Here is an 18,872-nt window from a genome sequence, read left to right as displayed (position 1 = left end):
CCCATAGCTATGGGCTCCCCACAATCCTGCAGATTTGGAGGGGATCCTGGATGCCCTGGCACAGCACAGCTGCTCCTGGATCTGACATTACAGCCATCCTGTGAGAGCACAGTGCCCCAACAAAGACATCCCAGCCTTGCAACCTGTCATGCCAGGAGCCAAAACACTGCAGCCTCTGGTCCCCATCTCTTGCCAGCCACTTTGCTCCATGTTGGAGCTGCATCAGCTCCAGAGCAGCCACCACAGGGTAGGAGCTCTCACTGAGAGCCAGAGACTGTTGCCATTCCTCCCCTCCACACACAGCCACATCCCCTCAGCAACTCCATGGCCTGGCAAAGAGAGGAGGATGGCCCAGCTCAGCCTTGAGACCCCACAGCTCTGCCGCAGACTGAACAACAGCAATTCCTGGAGACAAGTTCAATCAGGCTGTAATTGGAAGAACAGGGTGGCACAGATGGCTGTGTGCCTGCCCAGAGGAGTCCTGGCACTCCCAGAGATGGGTGGCCAGCAAAGAGAGCGGGTGCCAAGCCCCACAGGGCTGCTGTCCGTGCCGGAGGAGTCTGAGCTGGCCTCAGCATCAGCTGGTACAAATACTGTTGATGGAGGCCACGGCAGGGTCGACAAGCCCCAGCTCCTCCTGCTCATTAACGCAGAGCTGGTACCCGCATCCCTTGCGCCGGGGCAGCGGCCCCAGGCGCCTGCTGGGCTTGGCACGGGGCGGCAGCAGGAAGCCGACGCTGCCGGCGATGAGCAGGTGCCAGATGCTGTGGATGTAGAAGTAGTTCTCCTCTGTCTCCACGAAGGCGTAGAGCAGCACGGCCGCCGCTGCAATCAGCGCTCCTGGGCACAGGTAGAAAGCCCAGCGCTTCCAGGTCGGTGGGTAGCAGTGGCGGCGACGGATGGTGCGAGCCGTCTGTGGTGGGGAAAGGGCAGGCTGGAAGGGGGAGCTGCGGCAGGGATGGACACAACCCCTGTGCCATGGTGACACATCCCTCAGGAGCCAGGGAGAGGGGGTCATGGGGAAGGGTGAAGGCAGCAGAAGGGAGGTGCTGGCAGGAGCAGGATGCTGAGCGCAGCCAGGCTGGGGACATAAGGGACACCATCTTACCCAGGCGACGGCCATGATCCCCAAAGCGAAAAGGCTGGGCCCCAGCAGATTCCAGAGCCCGTGACGGTCCATCTGCAGAGCCATGGAGAGCAGCATGGCCCCCAGCAGGTACAGCACCTGTGGGGCAGTGGGGCACCCATCAGGATAAATCCCTTCCATGCCTGCCCTGCATGCCCCCTCCCCACACTTGCCTGCTTGACTATGGGCTGGAGCCGGGCCATGGCGATGACAGTGACCCAGACAGACATGAGAGAGCCCAAGAAGTCACAAAACTGCAGCACATCGTACTCCATGATGCAGAACACCACAATGCCTGGCTGGTCACAGGCATGGTAAAACTGGGGTAGCAGGGAAAGGGTGTGAGAGCTGCCCTGCACAGGCCCAGCCCCTTGCCTGCCCCTCAGCCACCCCACCCCAGACTCACAGTGGAGAAGAACATGGTGAAGATGTAGACGGCAGCTTCTAGGAGGTAGTGGCTGCGGACAGCAATGGCCACGGGAGGCACAAACATGACATTGCTGAGGCACAACAGCAGCGTGGAGAGGAGCTGGAAGCCATAGGAGAAAGCCTCAGCGTTGTCCGTGCAGCCCCAGCCATTCCAGCCTGTGACCAGGGAGAGCTGCCGTCACCGCTGCAGCACTCGCAGGGGCTGAGGGGTGGAGCAGGGAACCCCCTTTCCAGCACCCTGCAGAGACCTGGCATGAAGGGATATACAACCCGCAAGGAGAAGGGGAGGATGCTGGGGGTCCGTGGGTGCCCGGGGCAGCTCTCACCAGCTTTGCACTCGCAGGCAGCATACAGGTAGTTGTTGGTGCGCAGCAGCTTGCACTGGCCATAGATGCCGCAGTCGTTGATGCAGGGGGAGAGGTAGGCGCGCAGGTACACCTCAGCTGTCACGTTAGTGCAAGGCTCAAACCTGGGGGGTGGGAGAAGGAGGTCAGCCCTCACCCTGTGCCCTGGAGCAGCTCCTGCCTCTGCCAGAGCCACCTGTCACACCCAGACTTGGCAGGTGATGGGAGACCCAGGGACTGGGCAAGCCTGAAAATGAGCTGCTTTGGTGCTGTGTATGGTAGCTGAGAGCCGGTCCCCAAGGATGCTGTGTGCTTCAATTGTTTGTGCCAGCCTGGGTGAGCAGGAGGAACGTGGCCACGCTTAAACCCCCTCTGCCTTTAGCAGCACACTCAGCTGGTTCCTGTTTCGTTTGGATTTTGCTGTGCAAACACTGTGCCCTGCCCTGCAATGCCCGTGTGTGAACCCTTCAGGGAAGGACTGACTGCGACTGGCAACTCAGCGTGAACTAGAAACGCAGCAGAGGAGTCAGGGCAGGCACACCATCCCCACTGCCCCGCGCTGCCCACACACAAGACTCTGGGCACTGCCAGCACCTCCTCAGCTCCAGCACACCAGGAGCACAGACAGCCCCACAGGCCAACAGCACGTACCAGCTGCTGGCTGGGCACACACACCCCCCCCAACACACACAAATACGCACACAGTGCCGGCTGCACTGCTATCCACTGACTGTGTCCTCACGCAGTCAAATCTGCACACGCATGCATGAAGAACACACACAGCCCTGACTGCCTGAACTAAGCCCTGACTGCTCCTGCAAACCAGAACAGGCACGCAGAGCTGCGTGTGTGCACCCAAACTTGCATGCAGTGCTGCATCCACACTTGCACCAAACATGCACGCAGCATCATCTGCACTCATGCATCCTTGCACGTACAGACACATAACACACACACACCAGCCCCTCTCCTCCACAGGGCTCCAGGCGGACACAGAGGCCAGGAGCAGAGCCACAGCACAGGACCAGTCCCTGGGGATGCTGAGCAGAGCCACAGCCTGAGCAGAGATGCCCCCTCACACGCAGAGTAGAGCCCTGTCCTCCCAGCGACAGCCCGGTCCCCTCCCGGGCACAGGTACAGATGGGCCCTGCCGCGGAGGCGGAGAGGCACTGACAGATGCCCGGCGTTCGCGAGCTGACAGGCACTTCCTAACCGCGAGACAGAGGGAAGAGCCGCGGGGACCCACAGATGGTCAGGCAGACGCGAGATGGAGCCATCCGTGCCCACGCAGCACTCACACGGTGACACACAGCCCGCAAAGCCGCGTGCACACACAGGAACGGAGACACGCAGCGCAGGGGACAGGCACACCCACAGACCCACGGCACACACCAGCACGGGTCACGCTGGGGACATCCCCCCTGGGGGCACAGGGAGGGGATATGCTGGGGCTCTTACCCGTGCTCCGTGGCACAGAGAGAGCGCAGGCTCAGGTACCAGCTGCCTGTCTGTGGGTAGGGGATCCGCAGGCGGCTGAGGCTGGCTGTGGCATTAACGGAGAGCAGGAAGCCTGCCAGAGACTCTGTGGGCCAGGAGAGCTCTGAGTGAGCAGGGGAAGGTGCAGCCCCCTGGCCTGGGCAGAGCTGGAACAGGGACAGAGTACCCTGTGCCAAGCTCCAGGGCCACAAGTTCCCATGGTCTCTGTAGCCTCCCCCCACCCAGCCTCTTGCCAGACACAGGGGGGTGTGACCCCATGGACGTGGCAGGATGGACATGCACAGCCCAGTCTACCTGTCTCGCAGGTGACCGAGGTGTTGTCACCAGACGTCAGTGGGACTTCATGGTTTAGACACCCGAACACTGTCACATTCTCACCACACAGGGAGCTCTGATGGCAGAGGAGATGGCCTTAAACCAGTGCCAGGGATGTCCCCTGCTCTGACAGCACTTGGATTGCAGCACACCAACTAGCAGTGCCCTAACCCACTGCCCGTCACCCAAGAACACTCCAAACCCAGGTTATCATCCTGCCCTTGGAGCACCCTAATCCATTCTCCATCATCCCAAAACTTCACAACCATTGCCTATGACCCCAGATCCTGTTCCCTGCCCTGTTGCAACCTTGACATCACCCATCTCCCACCCTGCCCCCTGTCCCATACTCTGGCCCATTCAGGGTGTATGTGGCCACCTCACCACGTTGAGGCGCAGCTCCAGGTTGAGCACCCCACCACTGTCCAGCACTGGCAGGAGGTTGATGACGAAGACAGCGGGGCGGTCGGGTGGCACTGACACGTTGGGCCCGAAGAAGATGTAGAAATGAACAGAGAAGGTGTCCAGCTCGTTGCGCAGCGTGGGCCGGACAGGCCAGCACCGCTCTCCAGCATGTGAGGTGACAGGGATGGGGACCGGGTGCTTCGTGTCATTGGGGCTGGTGGGCGGAGGGCTGTCCCCCAGCGCCAGCCCGCCCGCGGAGCCAAAGGAGTGGGGCATGTTCATGGAGGCGCTGGAGGGCAGGAAAGGTGGCCGGGCCAGGCTGGGTCGGGAACAGTCTGGAGGGATAGAGCCATCAGCCTGGGCACCACACAGCTCCAGCCCCCTCTTAGTTCCCATGTCCATTTGCAACCCAGCCCCAACACCTCCCAACATACCCATCCCAGCAGAGCTGGTATAACCCTGTGCCCAGCTGGGGACAGATCCTGTGGGCATCCCTTAACCCCCACACCAAACCAGAGTCAAGACCATGCCTCCACCAACGCCTCCTCATGCACCCTCACCTGTGAGCTGCACGGTGACCTGGAAGGAGACGGTGCCCGGCACCCCAGGGTGTTTCTCCACCAGTATGTAGTACCAGTGCTGCCAGAAGGGGAGGTCCTGGGCCAGCTGGCAGGGAGTGTGTTCCCGGCAGTCCAGTGTTGTGGAGTTGTGCAGGGGGGGAGCCTTGGCCCGCACACGCAGCCAGAGCGGGCAGCCCTCAGCCCCACGGCACCGCAGCACCTCCACGAGCACTCGCGATGTGTAGCTGGGCACAAAGACCCTGCGGGACAGCAGTGCCAAGTTGTGCCCATCACTGTGGATTAACAGGGCTGGGGAGGGAACCCAGCGGGATGGGACACCGTTATCTCCCCACCCTGAGCATGCCCCACCTTAGGAGACCTTCTTGCACTCACTTGTAGAGGCAGGAGCGGTTGTGGGGGGCCATGCTCTGCTCAGTGACATGACCAGGGTACAGCACAGCAATGTTCACCAGGCGCTGCACGATGAGCTGTGGCTGGAAGAGATACTGGCACTCCTCGTAGAGCCCCTGCACCAGAGGAGAGTCAGCACAGAGCAAGGGGCACAGAGCATGGCCCCCACTGGGGACACCTGCCCTGGGCACTGCCAGCGCAGAGCAGTCAGACCCCAGCCCTGCGTCCCCACGGTCCCTCCAGGCCCCTCACCTTGACAGAGATCTTGCCCTCATCTTTGGGCAGGTGGGCAGCCAGGAACCAGTCCCCAGGCAGCGGGCTGGTGACATTGAACACTCCCGTGGTGCGGTTGGGCAGGGTCCAGGTGAGGGTCAGTGCGAAGGAGCCAGGGACAGCTGTGTCCCTGGGGAAGTGCGTGTGCAGCGGGTTAATGACGGAGGGAGCCCCTGAGCGGAAATACCTGCAGGAGAGACAGCAGTCAGCAGGGTGTAGGCTGGGCATCGTGGCAGGGCCAGTATGTCCTATATGTGGGTGTCTTTCCTCTGTGCTTAAAGACATCATGGAAGCCATCTGTAAGCTGGGACCTTTCTGGAGACTGTGAGCTTTCTTGAGTGGGTGTTTAAGCAAAACAGTTCATCTATGAGATGCACAAAAGAGTGGAGCCTGCACTGGTCCCGGGAAGATGAATCATGAGGAAGGAGCGTATATGTTGTCTGGGTTTTGGCTGGGATAGGGTTCGTTTTCTTCTTAGGGGCTGGTACTGTGCTGTGTTTTGGATTTAGTATGAGAACAATGTTGATAACACACTGACTTTTCATTATTGCTCAGCAGCACTTAGCCTAAAACACTTTTCAGTGTCCCATGCTCCGCCAGAGAGCAGGTGCACAAGATGCCAGAAGGGAGCATGGCTTGGAGAGTTCGCACAAACTAGCCAAAGGGATATTCCACACCATATAGAACATATTCCATTCCATACAGAGCATCCTGCCCAGTGTATAAACTTGGGATAGTTGGCAGGGAGCCACCAACAACTGCTGGGGAACAGGCTGGGCATCAGTCAGCATGTGGTGAGCAACTGTGTGATGAATCACTCATCTTTCTTGGGTTTTATTTCTCTCTCTCCTTTTTGTTACTGTTGTTATTATTATTACTATTATTGTTGTTGTAACTGTTTTATCATTAGTGTTATTGGCATATTTATTTTGATTAGTAAACTGTTTTTATCTCAACCCACGAGTTTTACTTTTTTTCCCATGGTTTCTCCTCCCCACCGGGGGAGCAGGGGGAGGATGAGCAAGCAGCTGTGTGGTACCCAGTTGGCAACCTGCTCTAATGGAACATGTCCCATGGCAGCAGGTTGGAACAAGATGATCTTTAATGTCCTTTCCAACCCAAAGCATTCTGTGATTCTATGATTCTTTGACTCTATAGGTACATGTGGTTGTGGAAGCAAAGAAGCAGGCAAGAGCGGACAAGCTGTGGGGCAAACCCAGGCAGGAGCAGCAGAGGCAGGCAGGAAGGAAACAGGCAGGGCAGGCTGCTTACTCACACGGTGATGCTACGGTCTGGGCATTGATCCCCAAAGGTGCCACCTTGCTCCTTGAAGGTGATGAGGTTCCAGACGGCGATGACTGTGTCCTCGGGAATGTGGAAGTGGAAGAGCTCGATGCTGGCAAAGGAGCGGAAGGGGCTGAGCTTGCGTGGTGTGCGGGTGAAGTAGTCGGTCACAAAGAGCCCATCTGCAAAGGAGACCCGAGGGGCTCTCAGCAGGGTAAAGGACTGGGGAGGGGGTTGTGTAGCACCCCTCCCAGAGCAGGCCCACCACCCAGGCTCTGAGTATGTTGCAAGTGTCCAGCAGGCTGGAGGCAGGAGGGGCTGGGACAGTGCCATTTCAGTGAGTCCCCAGGGCTGATGTCAGCTATCCCCAGCTGTGTCTCCCAGCCCTGGCAGACTCGGCATCATTCCTGGTTCAGCACTGCCTCGAGCTCAGTTCACAGAGCTGTGGGACTGATGGTTTGTAGCCCGAGGAGCCCACCGCCCTGGCTGCTCATGCTCTGCTCCCTGCATTTTACCTGTAATAAAGGGACATTCTTCGTGGCTTCAGCCATGCTCTAGCAGGTCAGGTCCCACAGGAACACAGATTCCCTCTCACCTGCCTGCTGGGGAGGTTCAGCACTGAGCCCATCTTAAAGTGCCACGAGAAGAAGGAGGGAGCAGAGCACTTTCCTGCACAGCCTCCCAGCTCTCCTGTGGTTTGTGGAGGAGGAACGGTGCACATATGTGTGCACATATGCACACGTGGGTGCTGTCTGCACGCATGGCAGAGTGGAGGCGTGCAAACCCACGTCCATGGGGGTGTGTGCCTGTGCACAGCCCCATATCTGAAAGACACTTCCTGCAAGCCCACAGCACACACGGGGGCCACCTCCCCCTGACCAGCTGCCTGGCAGTTTGATTTTCAGGGATTTCCAGGAGCCCCAGCAACAGAGAGGCGGTCACTTCTTTGTCACAATGGAGAGCAGGACTTGAGACAGCAGCCGTAACTTCACCTACCATTACCACACTACACCAGTGCCAGCTTGGGAGACCCATCTATTATTCCCCAGAGACACAGTAAGAATGAGATACCCCTCTTCACAAGCTGCTGGAAAGGGGGAGGCCAGCAGAGGGTGGGCTGGGAGCAGGTCTGTGCCCAAGAGGACTCGTCCAGCGTGGAGTGGGATAGCTGAGAAGAGGGTCTGCTTTGCACCGCATGTTCCTGGCCGGGAGTGTGCGCATGTGCTTGTGTGCACGTGTGTTTGTGCTGCGTGTGTGCAGCCCCAGCAGGCTGTACACTGACATGCATCTGCTCCCTTGTCTGGAACAAAGGCAGCTCCCCCTCCCCTTCACTGCCAGCCGGCACAAGCCAAGCATGAAACACCTGTCTCCTCAATGCAAGAGCATCCGATCCCAATTTTTCCACCAGGAACCACCAGGTCACTCCACAGCCCCACGTGGGGACAGTGACCTGGCAGGGGACCCCAGGGAGGGTGTTGAACACAACTCCAGAAGGGGAGCTGGGGGAAGGACCCGGAGCCAGCCCCAGCACAGCCCCCTCATGCTCACGCGCCCAGGGCAAGGGGAGGGAACTAGCTACACACAGAGGGTCAGTCTGAGGTGCCGTGGCAGTGCAGCCAGAGCACGGGAGAGGTGCTGGAGGATGGAGCGGGACTGCTATCCATGGAAGCGGAGTGGATGGAAGGAGAAAAGCCAAAGCCCCTCTGCTTCAGGCCAGTCCCGGTGCCACAGTCTCAGGTCGTGGCCGGCGGTCAGCACCGCGGACAGCTCCGCGGCTGGCGGTCAGCACCGCGCACAGCTCCCGCTGTCGCCCCACAGCTGCACTCCGGCACCGGCAGCCCCCGGACAGCTGCCCCCTTCCCAGGGAATGCCCCTTCCAAGCCCCCAAGTATCCTTCCGCATCCCGGTTACTAAGCCAGCTCCGTGCCCCAGCGTGCTCCTGGTCTCACATACTCCCGTCGATGTATCTCCTCGCATATCCTGACGCCCCGCTGGACACACACCCCCGTCTCTGCAGGCTGTCCATCTCCGCTGCCCCCTGCACGCACACAGCCTTCTGCCCTGCATCTGCAGCCCCCCGGGCCCACTCACTGCCCACGCACACGCCTCCCTCCCAGGGTGTTCACTGCCTGTGCGCTGCCTGCGTCCTCCTCGCACGCGCAACTCTGTGCCCCACTGCACATCTGTCTCCATGCCCCAGTGCATGGGTACACCGTGCCCCACAGCATGCTCATCACCGTGCCCCACTGCACGCACATCCACGCATCCCATTCCACACACATCCAGTACCCTCTACGCAGGCATCCCTGTATCCCGTTATGCAAACACCCCCCTGCACACGCATCTCTGCACATATTGCACCCACCTCATGTCCCAGTGTACATGCACCCCGTGCCCCATGGCACCCCACACCCAACTGGGGACACCTCTGTACTCTGCTGCATACGCGCCCCAAACCCCACTGCATGCTCGCCCCATCCCTTGTGCCACACTCACCGTGTCCCATCACGTGTGCACCCCACATCCCAGGATGCCATCCCCCCATTGCTGCGCCCTTGTGCTCCATTCTCACCCACACCCTGCCCCACTGCATGCAAACCCCACATCTCATTGCTCGTGTAGTTCATCCCAACCTACACACGTACCCATTCCAAACTCATCCCCTGCACCCCACCACACGGACCCCTGCACCCCACACCTGCAGCCCTTCTGCCCACCGCATCTCCCCACTCCCTTCCCCACTGCATGCACACCCCACATCCCATTATTCGTGTACCTCACACCCATCCCAAGCTCATCCCTCTGCCCCACGGCACCTCACAGAGCCCTGAGGCTCACACCTCCAGCCCTCCTGCCCACCGCACACACCCCCGTGCTCCATTCCCACCTGCCTCCCGCCCCACTGTGTGCACACCCCACATCCCATTGCTCGTGTACCTCACGCCCACTAGAGGCTCATCCCCACCGCCCCTCAGGCACCCTGTCCTGTGCTCCACTGCACGGACCCCCCTGCCTGCAGCCCCCTGCCCACCGCACACACGCCCGTGCTCCATTCCCACCCGCCCCACTGCACGCACACGCCACATCCCATGGCTCGCGTACCTCACACCCATCCCAAGTTCATCCCTTGAGCCCCGCCGCGCGGAGCCCCGCGCCCCACACCTCCTGACCAGCGGACACGCCCCCGTGTTCCGTCCTCACCCGCCCCCCGCCCCACTGAGCGCACCCCCCACATCCCATTGCCCCCGTACCTCACACCCATCCCAAGCTCATCCCTTGCGTCCCGCCGCAAGGACCCCCGCTCTCCGCTCCAGCATCTCTCCCACCCACCGCACACACGTCCTCCGCGCTGTCGCCGGCACCCTCGACGTGCGCTCCCGCGCCCCGTCCCGCGCTCGTCCCGCCGCCCCACACCCGCGCCCCCCGCCCCAGTCTCCCGGCGGAGCTCACCGGCGGCGGGCGGCGGCAGGAGCAGGAGCGGCAGGAGCAGCAGCGGGAGCGGCAGCGGGAGGGGCTGCCCGCCGCCCCCGCCGCCCCGCCGGGCCATCGCCGCCGCCGCCGCCGCCGCCGCCGCGGCTGCCGTGGGGCGCGCGCCTCCGGCCGCCCCGCCGCGCACCGGCGGCCCTGACGTCACCCGCCCCGCCCACCGAGACCGCCTCCCGCGCCGCCATTGGCCTCCGCGCACGTCAATCACCGGCGGTCGCACCACGCCCCGCTCACCCAAAGAGACAATTACCCCCCCACCCTTCCCCGCGGCGTGGACCCGGCGCTGACCGGGGCACCGGGGGACAGCGACACGGGCGGGAATGGAGATGGGAGGCTGCGGGAAAGGGACACCGGGCTGAAACCCGATATACGGGCCGGGAAGGCGGGCACAGGGCTGGGGACAGGGACATGGCGCGGGGGACCGGGACACGGGGCTGGAACGGAGATCTGAGCCGGGAACGGGGGCACCGGGCACAGGGACACCGGTGGGGAGAGGAACACGGTCTGGGGGCAGGAACATGGTGTTGGAACTGAGATACGGGCCGGTAATGGGGTCACAGGGCCATGGTGTTGGAGACAAGGATGTAAGCTGGGAACAGAGATACGGGGCTGAGGGACAGGAACATGGGGCTGCAGACAGGGACATAGGCTGGGGAAGAGGGACGTGGGGCTGGGGACAGAAACAATGACTGGGGACAGTGATGTGGGTCTGGGGCACAGGGACAGTGGCCTGGGGACAGGAATATAGGGCTAGTGGAGAGGGACATGGAGCTGCGAAAAGGACGGGAGGCAGTGAGGGCTACCTATGGGGCTGGAGGGGGTGGGGCTACCTATGGGGACTGTGTAAGGGGGTCAGGTGGTTTTCTACCAGTGGCTACCACCTTCTTACAGAAAACGGTGGCATGTGTCTTACAGAGGAGGTGTCCCACAGAGGGGCTCTGGGCACCACCTGCGGGGATGAGGGCATCTTGACTGGAAACTATCTCATCATGCTTTCCCACACTCCCTGACATCATCCCCAGGCTCCCCTGACATCACCATCCCCCTTGGCCATGATGGAGGCAGCAAGTTACTACTCATGGGAATGCTCCTCTCTCATCCCGTGCTCCCCACGGGGCACCACCCTGGGAGCTGCAGTAGGAGCAGCCACCCCACCATGTCCCAGCCTGACTGCCCAGCAACTCTCCCCAGAGCACAGAACCTCTCCAGGCATGGATCGGGGTCCCCTCCCCAATGCAGACCTCACCGGCACAGCTCTGGGGCCAGTGGGCACTGGGACAGGGATGTATGAGGACCGTGGTCCCTCCTGGAGAAAGCTGGTCATGCTCTCCTTGGGAAATGGACAAGGGAACTTGTCTCTCCTCCAGATACTCTCCAAGAGCTCCAGGGTCCCATCAGAGCCCCATGAGACTAACCTGAACTCTGTGTGGGTACCCATGGGGGTCTGGGGCCAGGTGAGTCCCTCAAGGGGAGCCAGCAACCCCCCTGTGGGGAGGAAAGAGCACAGAGCCGGGGTGGCAGTGGGTCACCAAGGCCAAGCAGGTATGAGGAAGGGCAGGGTGGGATGGGGGAACTGGACTAAACCTTCCAGGAGCCACACTTCAACCTCACACGCCCAGATATTTGAGACTGTACCGTGTCCCCACACCCTGCTGGTATGTGGGGTGCCCCATGGCCACACAACTGGGGCCATGGAAAACCAGGTATGCCCATAGCAGGACTCACGGTGGGGTTTCACTGCGCTCCAGGCGAGCAGAGGGGAACAGTGCTCCTACCCCTGCCCATTCCCCGGTGGGCTCCTGTCCTCATGGCTCCCCGGTGCCAGTCCTGGTCCGGCCCTATCTCACTGTTCCCCCCACCCGTCCCTGTCCCGTTCCCTTCCCGGTCCCACCGCTTCCCCCCCACCCGTCCCTGTCCCGTTCCCCCCCCCGTCCCACCGCCTCCCCCCGCCCGTCCCTGTCCCGTTCCCATCCCGGTCCCACCGCCTCCCCCCGCCCGTCCCTGTCCCGTTCCCATCCCGGTCCCACCGCCTCCCCCCGCCCGTCCCTGTCCCGTTCCCATCCCGGTCCCACCGCTTCCCCCCGCCCGTCCCTGTCCCGTTCCCATCCCGGTTCCACCGCTTCCCCCCCGGCCGTCCCTGTCCCGTTCCCATCCCGGTCCCACCGCCTCCCCCCGCCCGCCCCTGTCCCGTTCCCATCCCGGTCCCGTGCCATTCCCGTGCCTGTTCCCCCGGGGCCGTGCATTTTACCCTCCGGCCGCCAGGGGGCGGTGGCGCCCCGCGTGCCTGTGCCACCGGTGGCGCTCTGTCCCGCTGCGTTCCCGAGCGCTGATTGGTGCGCGGCCGCAGCAGCGCGACCATTACGCCATTCCCGGTGGCCATTCCCGGTGGTCGCGCCATCCCCACAGGGCAGCGGGACCGCCGGCCCAGCCGCGTGCCGCTCCCGGTGCCCGGTACCGCGGCCATGGAGTTCCCGGCCGCTCTCTTCCCGTCCTACTTCGGCGCCGGCCCGCCGCGGGAGGAGGGTGGCCCCGCGCCGGTCGCCGGCTGGGGCGAGCACGGGCAGGTGCTGGAGGGCGGCCCCGGCCGCCGCCAGGTGAGGTCCTGCCGGGGGTCCATGCCGGCCGAGGGAGCCGGCAGGACGTTCGGGGGCCGCTCTGACTCTCCCCCTTCGCTCCCCGCAGGCGCAGCCGGCGTTCATGCCCCGCCGTGGCGCGACGGGCGAGAGGTGGGAAGCCGCCGACGCTGCGGCCGTGCCGGTGCTGCTGCCCAGGGCGGGTGAGAGCCGCAGGAGCGGGAGGGAGCTCGCTGCACGGGGCCTGGGGGGGACATCCCTTCCACCTCTATCCCTGCCGCTGTCCCGCGGTGCTGAGTGGTGTCCCGGTGCTCGTATGGTGCCAGGCGGCCTCTGCCCTCTTCCCCGCAGGCTGCTGGATCCCCTCGCCCGCACCTCAGGACATCCTGTACCGCAGCGGCCTGTGCAAGAAGGTCCGGGCAGGCAAGTCTGGAGCCACTCTGGATTTCGCCCGGCAGGTGAGATTTGAGATGTTGCATCCCGTCGAGGACCTGGGGGGCAGCGTGGGAGCTTCGCATGCACTGACCCTTTCCCGTCCTTCCCACACAGCTGGGTCATTTCTTTGTGGATCACCCAGAAGATGCTTTTGGCTCCCTGGGGCACCTGCTGCACAAGAACTTCTACCTGGGCAACTCCAAGCTGAAGGTCGCTGTCTGTCCAGGGATAACAGTGCTGTTCCCCACCCTTCCCTTTCCAGTCTCAACCTCTGCCCCCTCCTCCTATAGAGACCAGCCCGGAATAGCACCATACGGATGACAGCCCTGGTGGAGGACATCGACCGCCTGGAGGCCCGACGGTGAGTGTCCCCATGTCCCCTGCCCTGCAGAGGTCTTGGGGGGGGTCCTGCTCTGTCCCCCCACCTAATGCTGTCCATGCCCTGCAGCGGCTGCCCCCGGCAACACTTGGCCTCCCGCCTACGCTGGTTCTCCCACCTCTGCCGTGACTGGCTCTTCGAGGTGCCGCTGGGGCTGCTGGCAGACTGCCTGCACGAGGAGCTGATGCAGCAGTGGTCCAACCTGCTCTTCGACGACAGCCTCACAGGGGGAGCACTGGCCTGGCTGCCCGCTGAAGATGGGGGGACACCCATGGGCCGCCTCGTGCACCCCGGAGGGCAGGCCATGAACCACCTCTGTATCCTTCCCCATGGGGTGTCCCTGGGGAGGGAAGTGCGGGTTGTGTTGCACCACCCTTAGCCAGCATCCCAGATTTCCAGGACGTGGTGCTAGAGGAGCTGCCCCGTGCCCGGGGCTCCCCAGCGCAGTTTGAGCTCAGTGGGCGTGTCCGGCAAGTGGCTGCAGCCCGTGTGGATGGGGAAGGTGAGCCAGCTGTGGGATCTACATCTCGAGGCAGACAGGACGTAGGGAGGAGGGGCAGCAGGGGCTCCTGGAATGCTGCCAGCTCACATGCCACCTCCTTTCCCCTGACAGATTTTGTTGGGGTCCGCTCAGACTATCACTGTGGTGTTTGGAGGGTGCCGGGCAGGACAGGGGCAGCTCCCGCCCCACTACAGGTCATCTGCACTGACGTGCCTGCCTCCTGCCTCACTGTCAGGTAGGCGTTGGAGGAAGGGGCTGTGCGAGGAGGGAGTTCTGCTGGTGCAGCTCTGCTCCCTGTGGTGAGTGCTGTTGCCCCATGGTGATGCTGTGCCCCCCATCCTGCAGCCCTCACCTTCCCGGGGAGCTGTCTGTCTGCACCCAGAGTGGGACCGTCTACCTCTGGAGCGTCGGGACTGGGTGAGATAGGGCACTCATGGCCATCTAGGGACTCATGCAGACAGTGGAGTCCCAGGGGTGGAGGGGCCAAAGTGACAGGGTAGCCCTGCCCCATGCCAATACTGCTGTCTCCCCACAGGCTGCAGCAGCTCCGCCATGACCCCCAGACCATGTTTTTTCGGGACCATTCACCCTGGCGCTGGAGTGACTTCACTGCACACCCACGGGTGCTCAGCTGTGCTGACCGCACAGGCCTGCAGTGCCTCGATGCCCGGGTGAGCCTGGGACGGTGGGTTTGGGGCTTGGGGCAGGCAGGGAAGAGGGTTCCTCAGCCCAAAGTGCTGACCGTGCCCCATTCTACTGCTGCAGGCCCCCAAGAAATGCCACTTCGACTTGTTCAAGGTGGGCGAGGAAGCTGGCTGCCAGCAGGGCGAGCGTGTGGTGCTGCCCATGTACCTGGGCAGGGCTCACCCCTCACAGTATCTTGTCACCACCCAGGTGAGCCCCACCACAGCTGGGAGCTGGGGGAGACACCCTGCACAGCTGCATCTCCCAGTGCCTATGGGGCATGGAGATCTCCCAGCTGAGGGGAGCTGCCGCGGCGTGTTGGGGTGTGCCCCGTCTGAGTTGAGACTCCTGTCCTAGTTCTCTGTGTATGTGCTGGACGAGCGGTTGCCACTTGTGCCTGTTCTGAAGTGGGCACACATGATGAAGGCCCCTCCACTATTTGCACACCTGATGCCAGGGAATCCCGGGAGGAGCCACCAGGTGCTGCTCGGCACATCCCGCACCCAGGAGCTGTTGCTGTTGCAATACCGGGGTAAGAGATCAAGCTTCAGGGGTGCTGCAGGGCCAGGGCTCCTCTGTGCCCACGTCCCAGCCTCTTTGCTGCTGGGATCAGCTGCTGTTCTGGCATCTGTGCTCACCAGTAAGTTTTTTGGGTGTTTCCTCAGGGGGCAGCCAGTCAGCCTGTCAGCTGGCGGGGACTCCACAGAAGCTGCACAGCATTGGGGGGTGCCTGCAGCACCTGCCCACCCAGCTCCCACACCGCCAACACCTTCTCCAGCAGCGCCTCGAAGCCCCGGCAGCAGGTGAGTGTCCCACACTTCCCCAGGCTGCAGGTCCTGGTGTGGGAGAACCTGGTGTGTAGCCCCTGTCGTGGCCTGGCTGGAGGGTGGCTGAAAAAGCAAAAGCAAAGCCCCAAACAATCCTGTGCAAGAGATGAATGACTTAGAAAACGATGTTCAGGGCAGGAACCAGCAGTGAATGTGCCCACTGAGGGGTGGAGGCAGCCCCCACTTCTGGCCATGGCCCTGTAGTATCCCCAGGACTGGAACCCTGGTGACAATGCCTTGCTTGTTCCCACAGGGCTGACTGCCACTCTGCAGGAGGATGGGCCACACAAGTCCATGGTGGTTTTCCAGCTCTCTGAGGCTGGGGATGTCTTCTGCCAGAGGCTGACCCACAAGGCAGCACAGCCCCCTGCACCCCCATCGAGGGATGAGGCCACAACAGCCCCTGGCTCTTCCCCTCTCTTTGAGGCTCCAGCCAGCAGCCCACAGGGCTTGGGCGGTGAGGAAGAAGAGGAGGAAGAGCAAACATTCTACTTGTCCAACCTGGAGGTGATTATCAATGAGGAGGAAGAGGAGGAGGATGTGGGCACACCAGCACCCCTGGAGGAAGCTGAACTGCAGGAGCCCTGTGCCAGTCCCCAGCCCTCCCTGGCAGTACCCAGCCCAGCTGCAGCCCTGCGGTACCGCCGCTGGCTGAGGGCCCTTTCCAGGGCCTGCAGGGATCCCCCTCAGCACACCTGGCACCCTAGCCTCAGCCAGAGGCGCCTCTTCACCCGCAGAGATCTGCAGGGGCCGGCGGGCCCCAGCAACCTGCAGAGGCAGATGCGCCAGCGGCTGCATCAAGCCATGCGGGAAGGTGGTCGCATCCAGCGCTGGGGGCTTTCGGCCGTCCAGCCCCCTCCCCTGCCACAGACCCTGGAGCCGGCAGGGGCTCCAGACCCCCTAAGCGCCCGTCTGACAGCGGCTTGGGCTGGGGACTGGGAGCAGTGGTGGGAGGAGAGGACGAGCTTCAGTGTGGCGCAGAGACAGCGGGCACTGCGGGAGCGGCGGCGGCGACAGAAGCGAGCCCGGGGCCGCCGCAGCCTTTCGGCCAGCTTCACCTCCTCCCTCACCTACCAGTCTGAGCTGTCCGAGCTGAGTGATGCGGGCCCCCCGCTGCTCTCCCCCGGCCACCCACCCATTCTCTCCCAGGAGGGCTCCTCACCAGCAGGCAGCCCCGCAGTTCGCAGCCCCCCGACCTCACCGGCACCCGATGAAGCCCTGCTGTCCTCACAGAGCCTGCGCTGCCGCGGCATCCCCAAGGAGCGTCGGAAAACGCTGCGGGACTATCTGTCCGTGTGGGCCGAGGGGCCACCCGAGCCCCCAGAGCCCCCTGGCAGCCAGGCCAGCCAGCTGTGCATCCCTTCTTCCCAGAGCCAGTTGTCCTCCGCCTCGCAGCCCCGCCGCAAGCGCCCACGAATGGGCTTCTGAGTGCAAATAAACGTGCTTGGTACAGCCTCGCTCCCGGGGTCTTCAATTGCTTGGTCAGGGCACCCACCCTTGGGGCAGGGGAGGTTGGGCGGGACGCCCGGGGTCGAGACTGCCCCCGAGGAGGGAGTGACCGTCTTCCCCGGTCGGAGGGTCCCCGCCGGGATGCTCCGAAGCGTGGGTCGCCCACAAGGCGGGCGCGGGCGCTTTAAGGAGGCGTGGAGCAGGGACGGGGTGTGAGTGGCGGGGGCGGGAGCGATGGCCATGGCGGCGGTGTTCGTGCGGGCGCTCGCTCGGGGCGCGCTGCGCCCGGGGCAGGTGGGTGCGGGGAGACGCGGGGATGGGGGGGGAGCCGGGATGAGGGGGATGCACCGGGATGAGGGGCGTGGGGGGTAACAGGGACACCGGAACGGGTCCGCATCATGCTCGCCACTGGTTCCACCTTCGGGCAAAGTCGGCGACGGGCATGAGCGCGGGCCCGCGCACCCCCACGCCACGGCACGGGGCCTCGGAGCAGCTGTGTGCATCCACCCGCACCCCAGCCCGCGCCCCCGTGGGCACAGCCCCCTCCTCGGCACCCCCGAGGGCGGAGATCCCTGTCAACCCCGTGGACAGTCCTGTTTCCCCCGTGACCACAGTCCCTTGTCACCCCTGTGGGCACAGCCCACTGTCGAGGCTGTGGACAGTCCTCTGTCACCCCTGTGGGTACAGCCCCCCATCAGCCCCCTGGGCATCTGCCCCCCTTACTCCTGTGCGCGTTACTCCCGCGTGCACCTCCCTGTTGCCCCATGTGTGTCCCCCTGTCACACCCAAGCGTCACCCCCACGTGCACCCCACCATCACCCCCTATGTGCACCCCCAGGACCCTAGTATGAATCCCACCACTCTCCACGTGCATCTCCCATCACATCACCCATCACCCCATGCAGTACTCCGATCACCCCCACATGCATCCCCCACCCGTACCCAGCGTGCACTCCATGTCACCCCCACGTGCCTCCCCCCACGTATCCCCCTGCCATTCCCACGTGCACCCCACTATCACCCCCACGTGTTCCCCACGTGCCCTGGCCCACCCCGGCGGCGGTGTCCTTGTCCTTGTCCCCCCGGGCACAGGCTGTAAGCCCCCTGTGCCCCTCAGCCCCTGCGGTGCGTGTCGGTGCCCGGCGGGCAGGACGGGGAGGTGGGCAAGGCGCAGCGGGCAGCGGCGGCCGGCGAGAAGGCAGGCGGGCAGCCTACCATCTTCAGCAAGATCATCGACCGCACCATCCCTGCCACCATCCTCTATGAAGATGACAAGGTAGCTGGGACAGCAGGACCTATGTCCCCACTGGGGCAGGGGGGCAGAACCCACGGGTGTGGGGCTTACCCTGCTCCCCCTGGTAGTGCCTGGTCTTCCGTGATGTGGCTCCCCAAGCCCCTGTGCACTTCCTGGTGATCCCCAAGCGCCCCATCCCCCGGATCAGCCACGTGGGTCCCCAAGACACTGAGGTGAGTCCAGAGAGGTCCCTGGGACACTGCTGGTGGGGGGTCATACAGTGCTGACGCTGCCACTCCCCCCTCTTTCAGCTGCTGGGGCACTTGATGGTGGTGGCAGCACGCACGGCGCAGGCAGAGGGGCTGGCTGATGGCTACCGCCTTGGTGAGTTGGTATCCCCTGCTGTGCTGTGGGGCAGGACCCTCACTGGTATTCCTGGGGGCTGGGGACACAGAGGGTGGCCTGACCCTTGTACCTCTCCTGACAGTGATCAACGATGGGAAGCACGGCGCACAGTCTGTCTACCACTTGCACCTCCATGTGTTGGGGGGGCGGCAGATGGGCTGGCCCCCTGGCTAACCCCCACTACCCACTTGCCCCCCAATAAAGCATCCCCTTGGTGGTGACTTCAGTGGCTCTGCATCAGGGTGGCATTCTGG

At 63.2% G+C, this 18,872-nt stretch overlaps 3 protein-coding genes across 4 annotated transcripts; 2 read left to right on the top strand and 1 right to left on the bottom strand.

The window, feature by feature from the left end:
* Window positions 1–406: 406 nt before the first annotated feature.
* On the bottom strand, window positions 407–8,491 carry TMEM8B (transmembrane protein 8B). 2 transcript variants are annotated; one of them, XM_032097142.1, is made up of 12 exons: window positions 6,637–8,491; window positions 5,340–5,547; window positions 5,070–5,203; window positions 4,677–4,936; window positions 4,096–4,451; window positions 3,691–3,787; window positions 3,358–3,481; window positions 1,882–2,024; window positions 1,533–1,711; window positions 1,300–1,446; window positions 1,109–1,225; window positions 407–947 (listed from the first exon to the last, which is right to left on the bottom strand). In XM_032097142.1, exons 1-12 carry the CDS (start codon window positions 6,975–6,977, stop codon window positions 645–647), a joined length of 2,409 nt encoding a protein of 802 aa, XP_031953033.1. In that variant the 5' UTR covers window positions 6,978–8,491; the 3' UTR covers window positions 407–644. The 2 variants fall into 2 exon arrangements, with proteins under 2 accessions (XP_031953033.1, XP_031953032.1); XM_032097141.1 differs by having other exon boundaries at window positions 407–913; window positions 6,637–8,489.
* A 3,989-nt stretch (window positions 8,492–12,480) lies between these two features.
* On the top strand, window positions 12,481–16,987 carry TAF1C (TATA-box binding protein associated factor, RNA polymerase I subunit C). Its single transcript, XM_032097144.1, has 14 exons — window positions 12,481–12,724; window positions 12,813–12,906; window positions 13,055–13,161; window positions 13,253–13,348; window positions 13,429–13,499; window positions 13,587–13,834; window positions 13,909–14,019; window positions 14,131–14,254; window positions 14,365–14,436; window positions 14,555–14,690; window positions 14,785–14,913; window positions 15,061–15,235; window positions 15,369–15,506; window positions 15,784–16,987. The coding sequence occupies exons 1-14, from the start codon at window positions 12,593–12,595 to the stop codon at window positions 16,956–16,958; spliced, it is 2,808 nt and encodes a 935-aa protein (XP_031953035.1). The 5' UTR covers window positions 12,481–12,592; the 3' UTR covers window positions 16,959–16,987.
* Window positions 16,988–17,169: 182 nt separating this feature from the next.
* HINT2 (histidine triad nucleotide binding protein 2) lies at window positions 17,170–18,844 on the top strand. The gene is made up of 5 exons (XM_032097426.1): window positions 17,170–17,273; window positions 18,097–18,255; window positions 18,342–18,446; window positions 18,525–18,597; window positions 18,701–18,844. The coding sequence occupies exons 1-5, from the start codon at window positions 17,214–17,216 to the stop codon at window positions 18,790–18,792; spliced, it is 489 nt and encodes a 162-aa protein (XP_031953317.1). The 5' UTR covers window positions 17,170–17,213; the 3' UTR covers window positions 18,793–18,844.
* The last annotated feature ends 28 nt before the right edge of the window (window positions 18,845–18,872 follow it).

The sequence above is a fragment of the Corvus moneduloides genome, chromosome Z (genome assembly GCF_009650955.1).
Source record: "Corvus moneduloides isolate bCorMon1 chromosome Z, bCorMon1.pri, whole genome shotgun sequence".
NCBI lineage: Eukaryota > Metazoa > Chordata > Aves > Passeriformes > Corvidae > Corvus > Corvus moneduloides.
This window is presented reverse-complemented; position numbering and strand designations above follow the sequence as displayed.

What these genes read in the sequence shown, in the direction of transcription:
- TAF1C (XM_032097144.1), top strand. Translation starts at nt 12,593, where the DNA reads ATGGAGTTCCCGGCCGCTCTCTTCCCGTCCTACTTCGGCGCCGGCCCG. An exon ending in GCCTCCTGCCTCACTGTCAG is followed by an intron (nt 14,255 to 14,364) that starts GTAGGCGTTGGA and finishes CCCATCCTGCAG; the next exon opens with CCCTCACCTTCCCGGGGAGC. An exon ending in CCTCGAAGCCCCGGCAGCAG is followed by an intron (nt 15,507 to 15,783) that starts GTGAGTGTCCCA and finishes TTGTTCCCACAG; the next exon opens with GGCTGACTGCCACTCTGCAG.
- HINT2 (XM_032097426.1), top strand. Translation starts at nt 17,214, where the DNA reads ATGGCCATGGCGGCGGTGTTCGTGCGGGCGCTCGCTCGGGGCGCGCTG. An exon ending in GCGCGCTGCGCCCGGGGCAG is followed by an intron (nt 17,274 to 18,096) that starts GTGGGTGCGGGG and finishes TGTGCCCCTCAG; the next exon opens with CCCCTGCGGTGCGTGTCGGT. An exon ending in TCCTCTATGAAGATGACAAG is followed by an intron (nt 18,256 to 18,341) that starts GTAGCTGGGACA and finishes TCCCCCTGGTAG; the next exon opens with TGCCTGGTCTTCCGTGATGT.
- TMEM8B (XM_032097141.1), bottom strand. Translation starts at nt 6,977, where the DNA reads ATGGCACTGTCCCAGCCCCTCCTGCCTCCAGCCTGCTGGACACTTGCA. An exon ending in CTCGGTCACCTGCGAGACAG is followed by an intron (nt 3,482 to 3,690) that starts GTAGACTGGGCT and finishes CCTGGCCCACAG; the next exon opens with AGTCTCTGGCAGGCTTCCTG. An exon ending in TGCCTGCGAGTGCAAAGCTG is followed by an intron (nt 1,712 to 1,881) that starts GTGAGAGCTGCC and finishes CCCTGGTCACAG; the next exon opens with GCTGGAATGGCTGGGGCTGC.